We start from the raw sequence: 13,882 nt of genomic DNA on the forward strand, positions 1-13,882 counted from the left end.
TCTGGATCCTCATAGTTTAGCTTCTATAGCTTCACTTTACAAACCATCCAGTCCCCAGCACCATATGAAAAGGAATAAGACTATGGTCCAAGACTCAGCTTAGCTTAGCCTAAGATCTTATGGGTTCGAGCCTGTTGCCAGAATTCCAGCTTTAGGAATCTCCATTCTTTTGAATATAGAAAAAAAGTAGAGATTAGTTCAAGTTTCCAAACAAGAATTTATTCTTTATTTTTTTTCCCTTAAAAAATGTACCAGGTACAATTTTTCCTGTTTTTTGTTTTGTTTTGTTTTTCAAGTTTCAGCAAATGCTTGTTCCCCTCAGCCAAGCCCCAAGAGTTAAGGGTTGAGGCTGGGTCAGAGTCTTAAGTGGGGAGTGGAGTAACTGGGAACCATATGACTGAATGAGGGGCACCCCTCATCCCAGCTGAGGTAGGTGGGTCAGAGTCTGGTCAGGTAAGAGGAGGTTCCCCAGTCCTTAGGCCTGACTCTGTCCCTGGACACCTTCCTCAGTCAGGACACCAAAGCAAGGAGACAAAGGCAGGAGGAGAGGGACAACTGAGTCTGAGCCCTAGGTAAGAGGTGGTTAAACCCCTGTGTTACACATACACTCAATTCTCTCTCGCGCAACACACCCTACACAAACCCAAGTTTGGGTGCACACACACAGTTGTACACACACACACTACACACACACCACACACACACATACACACACTGGCTTTCGAAGATGGGTTGAAGGGCAGGGAAGGGAAAAGGAATAGGGAAAAACGAGGGAAGCTGAGTCTTTGGCTAAGTGACTCAGTTCCTCTGGAATAAACCCTCTGCCCTTAGCCAGAGGAGAGCAGCTCTCCCCTTGCCCCGACATCAGCTTCTTCAAGTCCTGAGGTTGGAGCAATATCTGAGAGTGGGGTGATGCCAATTATCAGGTTTGGGAGGTCACCAAGGCAATCCAATTTGAATAAATTATAAATTAAAAATAAATAAAATAATAAGTGGCCCCTGCCCAGGACAGGGAGGCAACGCTGGCGTTACTTGCCTGGGAACTTGGGACAATCTCAGGGTAGCTCTGGTCCCTCCCTACTACCTAAGCTGGCCTGGGAAACCCAAGGGAGGGGACAGGCACATGGAGTACCCAGAGCAGATAGGGTATGGAAAGACCGAAGCTTTAAACACCCAAATGATTAATTTGGGTGTGAGCGTGGTGAGGACTTTAATTCAAGCCTGAAGGGGCTCTTGCCATTTCTCCACAGTTTACCCTGTCCAGGATGGAGCAGGGTAGCAGGCTTTGGGCCCACCTAGGTTCAGAACGCTTGCAATCAGGGCAAAGGTGAGTAACGTGGATTATGGGGGGCCTCAGTCACAGCCTGTAGTTCATAGGGGAGCCCTGTGTCCAGCTCCAGGCTCCGGCGGGAAAAAAGCAGGCGGATATCTCCATGCAGGCTTAAGCGACCTGAGCGGGAGCTCCGGAACCTGAGGGAAGACAATGTGATCCAAGTCAGAATGCAGATGGAGAAGAAAGGGGAGATCTTCTTTGAGAGTAGGGAACAGATAGATACCTGAGCTTCTCCAGCTCTCCCAGGGTCCTGTGCTTGCTTACCTGAGGTGCAGCAAGTAGCAGAGGAGGCGGTGGGTGGGGCTAACATTTCCCTCCTCACCTACAGGCACCAAGAAGAGGCGATGGCGCAGGAAGGTCATGTGGGCAGCAGGCATGTCCGAGAAGTCAAAGGTCACAAGGAACATCTTCACCACAGTCTGGTTGGGGTTAAATAAGGTCTGGGGACAGGACAGTCCAGGTTGGTAGGGCCAACTGACTGATTCTCCTCTCTTCCCATATCAATTCTCTCAGGGCACCCGGCACTCCCTCACTTACCACTTGGATGGTGCCCACCTTGGGCACACTGTAACCCTTCCTCCCCAGAGGATTCAGGTCCACGACTCCCTAGGAAGATCACGAACTGTTAGCCAGGGTAGGAACTAGAAAAGTCAGTCATGAGCACTGTGGACAGCTCTGTAGCAACCCCCTCCCCCCAGCGTGGCTCCACCCTTTACTTGAATTCTTCCCATCTTACCCTGACTCACTCCTGGAAGAACAACATAGAAGAAATCCCTTTTGCCGCCCAAGCCCTCTGAGGTAACTTTGGGGTCAGTTTCATATCATACCAGGAAGGGGGCCGGTGCATTTTGCTCAGAAACATCAAAAAAGGTGACAGTGACAGGCAGTGTGACATGCTGGGGACAGTAAGACCCGCTGGCTCCAATCTCTGCAGTAAAGCCCTCGATGTGGCCGGATGGTGCAAAGCGTCCTCGAAGCAGTGATTCCTGGGATTAGGGTGGAGTAGACACATCTGAGAGTGACGACAATCCTTTGTCCGTTTGAGGCACTTTCCACCATCGAATTCCTCCCAGGGACCCTTAATCACAAAGCCCCAAACGAGCTACCTCAAAGTTGCCCAGCAGGGTACGGCTGACAGCAGGGGTGGGAAAGGGGGAGGCACTGGGAGGGCTCAGCAGGCCTGGCCCCTTCCGGAGAGTTCGAAGGGAGCTTCTGGTAAAAGAAGGGACACAGTGGTTGGCTTGAGTCTTCTGAGTGTCCCTGTCTCCAGTCCTTGGGTGTTCCCTACTACATATAGTGTTGGAAAAAACTACAGACTTCTGCCTTTGCTTTCATGACCAGGGGAGAGGGAGCACCTGATTACTTACAGCTTCAGGCGACGGGCGCCCTTCAGCCTCCGCCCCATGGGACTGCGGTCTGTTGGGTCCTATGGTGAAAATATTGAGAACAGAGACTTCGTGTGAAAGCCAGACATAGTTTGGGACAAGGACATATTAGAAGTCCTCAGAAGAATATCTCAAATGGTCTCCTCCACCTTCACCTACACAGTGCCTACTTAGGAGTAGATGAGAGTAGGCTAGTGTGTAAACATATAAGATGGCACTTAGGAGGTGGAGGCAAGAGGAGGAACTCATCCTTGGCTACATAGAGAGTTTGAAGTCACTCTAGGCTATCTAAGGCTTTGTCTCAGAAAACAAAACCAGGAGACTGGAGATCTAGCTCGGAGTTTGCAGTGTCTGTGTAACAGGCACACAGCCCTGGGTTCAATCTACACCCAATCTACAGTACACATACACTAACTAGGTGTGCTGGCGCGTGCCTTTTCTGATTCCAACACTACACCTGGAAGGTGAAGTAGTTCCAGGTCACTCTGGCAACCCCAGGTTTGCCTGGAATACATAGGACCATGTCTCCAAAGAGAGAAAAGGAAAGAAAAGAAATAGACAAACTTATTCCCTGGCTTACCAAAACAGGCTCCTTGGGCCCAGGCAGCAGGTGGCTCCAGAAGGGTGTGGCTTTGGCATCAGAACTATTGGCAGCAAGAGGGCAGCCCAGGGTTCCCCGGCGCCTCCGAGGGGCTGGTCCCTCATCTTCAGAGCTGACATCAAGGGCTTCTCCAGCAGGCAGCAGCCTTCGCTTGGTGGGGCAGGGGCCTGGAGGTCCAGGGCCAGGGGGTGTGTGCTCGGGACTGTGCCCATTGGCAGTTCCATGGGACTCCCTAGGCCAAGGGTTGCTCCCGTTGCCCACCCTAGCCACTGGGCTCTTACCCCCTATTTGTGCAAGATTGTGCAAATCAGTGTCAAGTGTGTGCAGCTGGCCTGAAGGGGCTGGCCCTGGAGACTCCCCCAGGCACCCCTGTCCCCCTTGATCTGGGAAAGCCCAGTCTCTGGTGTGCAAAGTATTGCAGGAAGCATTTGATGAGGGCCAGGGGGTACTCTGGGTCCCTGAAGTCCAAGATGAGGTGGCACTACCTCCTTGTTCCACAACACGGAGGCCATGGTGGGAGAAATGCTGGCTAGCCACACCCAGTCCCAGACCCAGTCCCTCTGGGCTCACGAGTCCCACAGTAGATGGTTCTTCGGGGGGTAGTCCCTCTCTGGCCCCCAGCCCAGGGCCTCTCTTCAGCTCCCGGGGACCCTCAGTGGAAGGGGCCGGCCGCTTCAGAGCCCTAGGAGGCTCGGAGACGCCAGCTGAAGGGGAAAAGATGGATACCTGGTAGACCCCGGGGGATGTTGCCCCCCCTGCTGGGCTGTAGCCCATGAGCAGGCCACCCTGGAGGGTCCCCTGTGTGACTGGAGGCTGTGAAGGGCCAGCCTCTGGCTCTGAGGATGGAGACAGCTCCGCCTGCACGTGGCGCATGAAGCCCCCCTTGGGTCAGGGGGGCCCCCCCACACGGCCTTTATGCTGGGCCTGGGCTGGGAGGCCTGGGGACATCTGTAGGAAAGAAAAACAGGAGGTCAGGAGAATCAAGGAGTCTTCTTTCTTCCAGCAGAGTTTCAGATCCTCCCTCTCTCCTCAACAGATGACTTTGAGCAATTTGTTGGGGGTAAAGTTGTCCAAATCCCTGGACAGACCAATGAAAGTCAGAGACCACTCTCGGAACTCCTGGGAGGGGCACACCTTCTCTTCCAGTTTCCTACTGGACTTGCAATACACCCCTCCCCTCTTTCCTGGAAGTTACCCCGATGAAGAAGCCTCAAGCCTGGGCGTGTGTCCTCTTTTCCTGTCTGATGTCTTGTCCCTCTAGCTTGCAGTCTGGTCCATGCCCACTGCACCGGCAAGGTGACTGCCACCATTCCGCGCAGCTCCTGGGCTCAGTTGGACCCTGAGGGAAAAGAGGAAATATAAGCTGGGATCCCTGCAGCCAATGGTAAGATCCCCCCAACACTAATATGGGCTACTATATCGGCACATACACCAAGATATCTTCCCGCTTTGGGATAAACTCTTCAGGAATAGAAGGGGCAGGCTGGAGACCTAGGGCACATGCATAAGAATTGGGCTACCTGAGGACTCAACACAGAAGCAAGTCTTGGCTGACTGTCTTAAGGATGTGAGAAATGAGTAGAGGCAAGATGAACCACTTGTCAAGGCCTCCATCTTGGGAAGTGGCTCTGCATAGTGGGGTGGGGGAGGGGGGGAGGGGTAAGATGCCTCAAAGATCAGAGAGATTCCATGTCAGCTAGTAGGTGGACAGGGTAACAGTGTTCTTCTCTTACTCAAGGCCCTCCAATTACACAACTCATCTCCATATGTCTATACAAAGGGGCAAGTGCGACTCCAGAGTGCTAAGAGCAGAGGTCATGCAGATAGGCACACCCCATCACACAACTACAAACCCCAAGTCAGCTCCAGGCCAGCCCTTCACACTTAAAATACTAACTTTCCCCAGAAATCTGTCTTTTTAACAGAGAAAAGAAATCCAAAGCGGGGCAGTGGTGGTGCTGGGATTGGTGGTGCTCACCTCTAATCCCAGGACTGGGAAGGTAGAGGCAGGCCGGTCTCTTTGAGTTCAAGGCCAGCCTGGTCTACAGAGAGAGTTTCAGGATGGCCAGGGCTATACAGAGAAACCCTGTTACCTTCACCCCCTAACCCCTCCACCCCCAAAAAAGAAAAACAAAAAAAAACAAAAAAAGAAATCTAGGGCTGGAGAGATGGCTCAGCGGTTAAGAGCACCCGACTGCTCTTCCAGAGGTCATGAGTTCAATTCCCAGCAACCACATGGTGGCTCACAACCATCTGTAAAGAGATCCGATGCCCTCTTCTGGTGTATCTGAAGACAGCTACAGTGTACTTATATATAATAAATAAATAAATCTTTAAAAAAAAAAAAAGAAATCTAACCAAAAACAAGGGATGGAAGGAGAGAACTGTCAGAAGGCACTTTATAGTTCCCACCCCTCCCCCCAGGCCCTGCAAACCAGAGATAAGGAAGCAGCAAGCAGTCAACTAGAAACAACTGGAGTATCTCCCCATGCCCCTCCCCCTCAGGCACAACCAGTACTCAAAAAAACCTAAAGCATTTCTTTGTTGCCATGGCACAAAAATGGTCTTCACAGACCATTAGCCAATATTTCAGTGACCAGACTGTCAAGTTGAAGGCCAACAGTCCCCACTGTCATCCTTATTTGGTCAGCAGTCTGTGAGGAATACCAACCATAATGCCCTTTATCATAATGCTAGAGGCTGAGGCAGGAGGATCTAAACCAGTCTAGCTACATTTTGAGAGGTCCTCTGTCAAAATCAAACAAAACAAAAATTACAAAAAGAAACAAATGAAAAACAGGTTACAGCCGGCCTTCACACTCCACCAGACAGTTAAGGTCAGACGGTTAGACGGGGCTACAAGACATCCTATCTCAGACAAAACACAAAACCAACAAAGAAGCTGAAGGGTGGTAGTACACGCTAGTTCACACACTCTGGAGGCACAGCCAGGCAAATCTCTGAGTTCAAAGCCAGCCCAGTGAAAAACCTGTCTCCAGAAAACAAAACAAAACAAAACAAAAACTAGAACCAAGCCCAACAAATATAACAAAATACCTTTTCCCACCCCTCTTTCACGGATATCTCAAAGTCATTCCCCTCCAAAAGATCTCTCATCTCAGACTTCCATAAGACAGTGCCACTAACTACTTTCTGTAACCCGGTAATACTTCCGTTTACTTCTGATTATGTCACACCTGAGGATGGGTCTGTGTTTCTTCCCCAGTCCCATTTCAAGCTCAGGAGAAACACACATCAGAATTCAAAAAAGCCTAAATACTAGCACTAGTGATTTGGTCAGCAGTCCTGACAGTGTAGAGAAACACTACGGGTGAAGAGTGGAGAGATTAATTGTACAGGGGGAAACTGCAGCAGCTCATGTGGTTGTAGGAGACGGAGAGAAAGGTGACATTTACACTTAGGGACTGAGAAACTCTCCCACATCAACTGTTGCCTTCCTTTCAGGCCATACTTTGCCATTTCGCCAGGTCCCCCTTTGAATGAGATCCTAAGAATATTCTGGTCCTTCCCGTGGGTGAGATGGCTAGAAAGTGGAGAACGTCAGTAGTGGCAGTGTCATGAGAGTATAACCTGTTCTCATTTCTTCCCTGCCTGTTCTCCACCCAGGCTTTAAAGTTCAAGAAGGGCGTTTTCTTGAGCACCCCAATTTCCAGGTCATCTCAGTTGCCCTCCTGAGCTCTTGCCTCAAGGAAGCCAGGTGATGACATGATGCCCTACTTGACCCCAGCATGCCTGGCATCTGCTCATTAATCCAGAGCCCTATTAGTTCCCTCCCTGTCCAGAGACGCTCTAAGACTCACTCCTCTGCCACCCAGCTTCAAGCTGACTCATGGGGAAGGACTGCAGGGAGAGGGGACAGGCCAGTATAAGCCAAACCTCGCCCTCTACACTGGGGATGGGCAGCAGCTGGCATTAAACAGCTGTGCCAGACTGTGGCTGCCAAGGACTACAGCTCCCAACATGCCGAGAGCAAGGTCAGCAAAAACAACAAGTCCCAGAATACCATGAGGTCTGTACCCTCAGATACTTGTTAGACTTGGGAGGTGGGAGAGGTTGTGGTACAGGAAGAACACCTAGGCTCATTCTATCCTTCCCTTCAGTTTCAAGACACCCATTTTTACCCTAACGAGGTGGGGGAAGAATTCCTATCCATGTGTTTTCCACTCTTATCCTAGGCAGAGTTCCGCTGCTCACTGCTGTACATTTTGTCCTCATACATGTCTATACACGCTAAGGTGACTGTTCCCAAGACCACTGCTGTGAGTAGAAAGGTCAATCTCTGCTTTTCACCTTCCCTCCCTCTGACTCCTGGCCTAGAGCCCTTCACCCTTAATAGAGAGGGAGCAGACCTCAGGGACCCCTCCAAACTCAGACACGGAGACTCACCTTGGCTCCTGGACTCCTTGTCCTGGACGATTTCCCCCCCACCCCCTGCTCAGCCTCCCAGGTCGGTTCTCATCCCTTCTTCACAGGCTGGGACAGGCCCCATACCGTGCAGAGGTTTTGGAGATCTGATCCTTCCACCTAGTACACACTCACCCCACTCCCAAATTGGCTCCGCCGCGGTGGCCGCTGCTCCGGGCCCTTCCGTCCCGTCCCCGTTCCGATCCCTGTCCCTCCCCTCGGATAACCAGTCCCCCCTACTACGGGCCCCCAACCCAGACAAAGGGTGGCTTAGGCTGAGAGCCTTGCTCTGCTTGGCTCTTCTCTGATCAGCTTCGTGTGCAACACTAGCGGGCTCTGGCGTACGCAGCCCCTCTAGCTGCTGTTGCACCCCTCCCTGCGACGGTCCCTCCCCGGGGCCGCCCCGGCTCCTCGCCGCAGACTCAGCTGCCCCTCTGACTCACAGGCCATTTCCTACCAGCTGATGGGGCCGCCCGCCCCGCCCAGCGCCCAGCCACCCCCAGCACTGCGACCACGGCTGCCACGCCCCCCTCAGACCACACCCTCCAAGGGCAACAACTATGTTCATTGGTCCAGTGGAGGCCAGCCTCTCAGCAACCTCAAGCGTGAGTCACGCCCTCTCCAAGGGGCGCACGCCTATTGGTCCACATAAGGGCAGGCCTACCCAATGTCGCCCCGCCCACCTCCTTAACCCTTTTTTCTGTCCAAGTCCTAAGCAATTCTCTGCCCTGTCATTTAACCTCATTCAGACTTCATCCTCTCAGCGCTCAACAAATCTTTCTCCTCCACACTTCCTGTTCTTAAGTAAATTAATAGGAAGCTCCAGGGCTTTCACAGATACAGTTCAACAATCTCCAACTCATACCAAACACAACCACACATAACCCCAAGCCCATTCATCCCCCCACCCCATCCCGAAATAGAGCTCCAAGAGCGTTGTTGCTATCTAGTAAGCTTTCTACAAAAGCAGGCAAAAAAAGACCTAAAGTCGTACCGTATCTCCATCCATACTGAAAGATGGCATTCGCACCCCCCTCCCTTTTGCCTTTGTTTGGAGACCCCAGGAGGCTCCTGAGATAAAAATACATTTAAATTTCAGGGATTCAGGCCTCATCCGTTGGGCTCAAAACTCTTCACGGATCAGGCTTTGGAGCACTCTTTGCTAACAGACCTCTGCTCCAAGGAAGCAGAGTATCCTCAGCAGTGAGTTAAAAGGCCTTCTGCCCAGAGTCAGTCTGGAGACCAAGTTAGTCTTCATGACTCACAGCTCCCTCGAAACTCACCAAGCTCCCCTTGAGTCACTGGGCCCCAGGCCCAGCCCAGAGCCAGCCAAATTAAGCAGTAGCAGAATAAGCATCCCTAACCTTTGTCCTTAGCTCTGTAAATAATCGGGGTGGAATTTTTGCAAGGCCTGGACATTCATAGACACTTTTTAGAGGGACTGCTCTGGAGATAACCTGAGAAGATGGGTAGCCTTGTCTACCTTGTCCTCTGAACTTATCAGTGGGTCAGACAGGTTGTCACCAACTCAGGCCTTTTCTCAGTCACAGAAATGGAACAAACAGCAGAACCAAAAGAAGTAAAGGCCTGTGCTTTGCCTATGCGATGAGCCCCAAGGACCATTCGTTTATTGCTGCACTGTAAAAAGAGCCCTCCCCTCCCCCTCCCTACTTCCTCTCTGGGTTCTACAAGTAATACAAGCAAACAACAGTCCTCTAGGATTCTTTCTCCTTACCTCTAATGAGTAGGAAACTCTTAAAAAAAATAAAACAAACCAGCTCCCTAAGATTGAATTCCCTGTATGAAGGAGCAGGATTTTAAAGTCTCAAAGCCCTAAACACAAGTGAAGAATCAATATGAGAATGTATTTGCCTCAGCAAAGCTCACTAGGAAGACAGAAAGACAGAATATCTTAGGAATAATTCTCAGCAGCCCTCCTTTGTTCTGTCTAACTATAATTTCAGGCTTTAGTTTTCTACAAAGATCAGAGTGGGAACACTAAAGGAGTCAGGATAAAAAATGTTCCAGGCCTCAGTATGCCCTAGGGAAAGGAGCATAGTTCAGTCATGCATGAGGTCATACCTAGTTGCTCTAAATCTTAGCTTGCATTTTTTTTTCTTTTTTAGAGTCAAGGCCTTGCTATATAACCTAGGCTGACCTTGAACTCATGATCCTCCTGCCTTGCCTCCAGAGTGTTGGGATTACAGGTCACTGTGGGGGTTTGTTGTTTCTGCTTTGTTTCTTTGAGACAGAGTTTCTAGTAGCTCAGACTGAGTAACTCCAGCTATCTCTTGCCTCTGCCTCTACAGTGCTGAGAATACTGGTGTGTGCTACTGGACACAGCCTGACTTAAAATTTTTTTTTTTTTTTAAAGACAAGGTCTCGTGTAATTTAGGCCTGGAACACACTGTATGTCAGAGGATGATCCTTTACTCTTGATCTTTCTGTTCTCACCTTCCAAATGCTGAATTATGTTTAAAAAATTTTTTTAGAGCTGGGCGTGGTGGAGGACACATGTCTTTAATCCTAGAGGCAGGCAGACCTGAGTTCGAAGGTAGCCTGGTCTACGAAGTAAGTTCCAGGACATCCATGGCTACACAAAGAAACACTGTCTCAAACCAAAACAGAAGAAAAAAAAATTACTGCTGGGAATGACTGCATATGCCTTTAATCTTAGCACAAAGGAGACAAAGGCAGGCAGGCTGACCTAGGCATGGAGCTCCAGGCTAGCCAAGGCTACATACATAGTAAGACCCTCTCTTTAAAAAAGAAACAAACATTTTTTTCTTCTTTTTCATCATCATAGTCGTCGTCGTCATCATCATCATCATCATCATCATCATTATCATCATCTCATTCTGTGTGTGTGTGTGTGGGCAGGTCAGAGGACTACTTGAAGAACTTGGTTCTCTCCTTTCACTATGGGGTCACGATAGGGTCACGATGGGGTCACCATGGGGTCAAGGATTAAAATCAGATCACCAGGCTTGGAGGTGCTTTTACACACAGATCCTCTTTTTAAATACATAGCAGCTACCACTAGCTTACTTAATTTTTTGCTTGTTTGTTGGATTTCAGAGACAGTGTTTCTCTGTGTAGCCCTGGCTGTCCTGGAATTGACTCTGTAGACTAGGCTGGTCTCAAAATCAGAGATCCACCTGCCTCTGCCTCCTGAGTGCTGTGATTATAGGCATGTACCAGCACCCAGAGACTTCATTTCTCACAAACATACATAGTCGTCTCCTCCTCCTCTTCCTCCTCTTCCTCTTCCTCATGTTCCTCCTCTTTTTCCTCTTGTTTTATTAGAAGTTCCATAAGAGCAGCAACTCTGTTCTTTGTACCAACATTCTCTGAGCCTGGCATATAAAAGGAACTCAATAAAATTTAGTGAAGCACACAATAGGTCAGATAATAAGCGGCACTATTAAAATCTGGATCTTACCTCCTGTTCTTTCACTATGAAGCTTTAGGGACCGGTTGTTGTTTTTGTTTGTTTGTTTATTTATTTTTTACCACAAATGTGATAAAATGTGCACATTTGTAAAACGAGAGGTTCTGGGCTGGTTTTGGTGGTGCATATCTCCCCTAACATCTGGAGTTCAAAGATCAGGAGTTCAAAGTCATCATCTGTTACATAGTGAGTTTGAGACCAGCCTGGGCTACTAAAAAAAAAAAAAAAAAAAAAAAAAGAAAGAAAGAAAAAAGAAAAAAAGAAACCCTGTCTCAAATGCAAAACAAACAAATAAGGATTCCTTTAAACAATGGCCATGGAGGACATCCTAATGGCTGCTGTGCATTCTTGTTCGTCACAGAGGATGGGCTTAAGCAACTGAATTCCTGCTGCTGGCACCGAAGCAGAAAAGCAATATACTCAGCATAGCAAACTGCTGCCCCTTCTCTTCATGCCCCACCCACTCACAAGCAATGCCCTACCCCTGAGGAAGCCTGAATGCCTCTGCCCTAGGCCCGCCCCTCTCTGACAGAGAGCGTCTGGGAAGCAGTGTTGCCATAGAAATCGGTGCCTCCTCAAAAGGCTTCAGCCTGCCCTTCTTTACCCAACCCTACCCCAGGGCTTTGTCTGTCCTGAACACCCCTCCCTTTCTCAGCCAGACTCAGCAACTGGGTGGTTGTATGAGAAGGCTGGCTTGGGGCCCCTTTCAGCAACACTGTCACACTCATTCAGTCACGCTGTGGAAGGCAGCCCTTCCCCACCCCCTCCAAGCCAACCCAGAGGCAAAAAGAACAGTGGCAGTACAAGTCCCTGGGCCCCAATGTCTGTTCTGAGAGTTTACTTCTAAGCCTGGACTAGGGAGACATTCTCTCTTCATCCCCTAGCTGGGCTAGAGCCTTATACCCTTCCCGGGTCAGGTTTATTATAGTGCCCACCTCTCAAAGCACACAGCGAAGACTTTCAGTTTTCTCAGCATTTCTCCTAGAGGACCCCCAGAACTGCTGAGGATCCTATGATTCCTCACCCAGGGAAGGACAAAGGTAGAGAAAAATCAGTTTCTGGCAAGAGGTAAAATGTGGCTACCAGTCACTTGGGATTTACTGGCAGGGGTGGTGGTGGTGGTGGGAGTGGGATCTGAGCCGCCATGCTGGTTACAGCATGCCTGGCCATTAAGTACAGAGTCAGGAGCAGGTCATAGATCCTAGACTGGCAAGAACCAGGCCAGGCCACAGTTCGAGGAAGGAAGTGGGAAATGAGCACACCCAGAACATAAGGGCAGGGCAGGGGGTGGGGTGGGGTGGGCAGAGACCAAAGCAAGCTTCTGTAGGAACAGGAACTAGATAGGAGATTGACAGGAACCCAGTGACAGAAGGGTTCCGGGAGACACTTCGGGGAAAGGACCCTAGTCTGGGCTAGCTACAGATTCAAGGTAGGAGAAAGACACCGTCACACAAACCCTGGTGGCCAGGAGGGCCTGCTTGCTTTCTGTGTACCCATGCCAGAAGGTGGGGTCAGGAGCTCAGCAGCCAGTAACACCAGACTGGCTGCTTGTTCTGCTAAATCTGCTCACTCCTAGAACATAGATCACAGATGTCTTCCTGGCGTCCCTACAATGCAAAATGTTACTTTCTAGAAGTGCTGAGATTCTCCCCAGCAGGAGGGGCTACAGCTCCTGCCTTTCATACAGTACCCCACAACCCAGCCCCTCTTTCTCTACACAACCCCATCTACTCTCCCATACGCTGGAACGCCAGTCCGTCTCCACCACATATAACCCCATTCTCCCGAAGTTCCTCCGAATCGCTCAAGTATCACCTGTAATCCTCCACATCAGACAGCGATCCTTTTCCCTAACAGTGTACCTCCCACTTTCACAAAGCACTCTCGCCCTTCCCCCACAACAGCCCCAAGAGTACACCTCCTTGTTCACACATTGATCCCCTAACTGCTCCCTCAATCCCGCCTCACCCACTCCAAAGCAACAATCTCCAAATTCTTTTCTTCGCTAGCGGTAGTCCCTACTTCAGCTCTGCCCAAGCCCACCTTCGGCCTTGTCCTTTTTCCACACGCACCCCGCCCCACACCTGTAGTTCCGTGGGTCCTGTTGCACTTGAGAAGGTAGTGGATTGGGACAGTGACTGAGCAGCCCTCCTTGCAGCCTGGGCCTGCAAACCTCTCCCCTTGGGTCAGAGCCCCGCCCCCGCAACGCCCCGGCCCACCCTCTCCCTTGTCCGAGTTCCCACCTTCCCGGAGCTCGTCCCCTTGCCCGGGTTCTTTAATCCCTCAGACTCCGCCTCTGTAGCCCTGACCACGCCCCTCCACGACTCCGCCCCTTCGTCTTCTTTGCATTACCCCAGGATCCTCTGCTTTCCTGAGACCCAACCACTGATTCCCGCCCCCGTTTGGTATCTCCGCCTGTCACCGGGACCCACCCCCCTCAGATTCCAGCCTGCTGGAACCCGTTTCAGGTTCCTTTCACAGGAACACTGTCCCCTCCAAATGCAGTGACTTTTATCCCCCGCCCCTTCTCCGTCCTGGCTCACCAGGGCGCACACGCTCCTTGGCCCGGGTCGGCTGGCTGTGATTGGCGCCGGCGGCCCCAACAGATGACGGAGGAGACAAAGTGATGGCTGCAGGTCGTCTGAGGTCCCACCCCGGCCACGTGCGGCTTCTGTGATGACAGGTCC

At 50.7% G+C, this 13,882-nt stretch overlaps 1 protein-coding gene across 12 annotated transcripts; it reads right to left on the minus strand.

Annotated features, from left to right (window-relative positions):
- Window positions 1-197: 197 nt before the first annotated feature.
- Window positions 198-13,882, minus strand: Atosb (atos homolog B). 12 transcript variants are annotated; one of them, XM_063287374.1, is made up of 11 exons: window positions 12,652-12,798; window positions 12,131-12,205; window positions 10,977-11,100; window positions 4,515-4,658; window positions 3,299-4,267; window positions 2,701-2,759; window positions 2,440-2,545; window positions 2,161-2,319; window positions 1,871-1,939; window positions 1,598-1,773; window positions 198-1,470 (listed from the first exon to the last, which is right to left on the minus strand). In XM_063287374.1, the coding sequence occupies exons 5-11, from the start codon at window positions 4,190-4,192 to the stop codon at window positions 1,317-1,319; spliced, it is 1,617 nt and encodes a 538-aa protein (XP_063143444.1). In that variant the 5' UTR covers window positions 4,193-4,267; window positions 4,515-4,658; window positions 10,977-11,100; window positions 12,131-12,205; window positions 12,652-12,798; the 3' UTR covers window positions 198-1,316. The 12 variants fall into 12 exon arrangements, with proteins under 12 accessions (XP_063143444.1, XP_063143443.1, XP_063143441.1 ...); XM_063287373.1 differs by lacking the exons at window positions 10,977-11,100; window positions 12,131-12,205 and adding an exon at window positions 13,739-13,794 and having other exon boundaries at window positions 12,652-12,802; XM_063287371.1 differs by lacking the exons at window positions 10,977-11,100; window positions 12,131-12,205 and adding an exon at window positions 13,280-13,334 and having other exon boundaries at window positions 12,652-12,802.

The sequence above is a fragment of the Rattus norvegicus genome, chromosome 5 (assembly GCF_036323735.1).
Source record: "Rattus norvegicus strain BN/NHsdMcwi chromosome 5, GRCr8, whole genome shotgun sequence".
NCBI classification, from domain to species: Eukaryota; Metazoa; Chordata; class Mammalia; order Rodentia; family Muridae; genus Rattus; species Rattus norvegicus.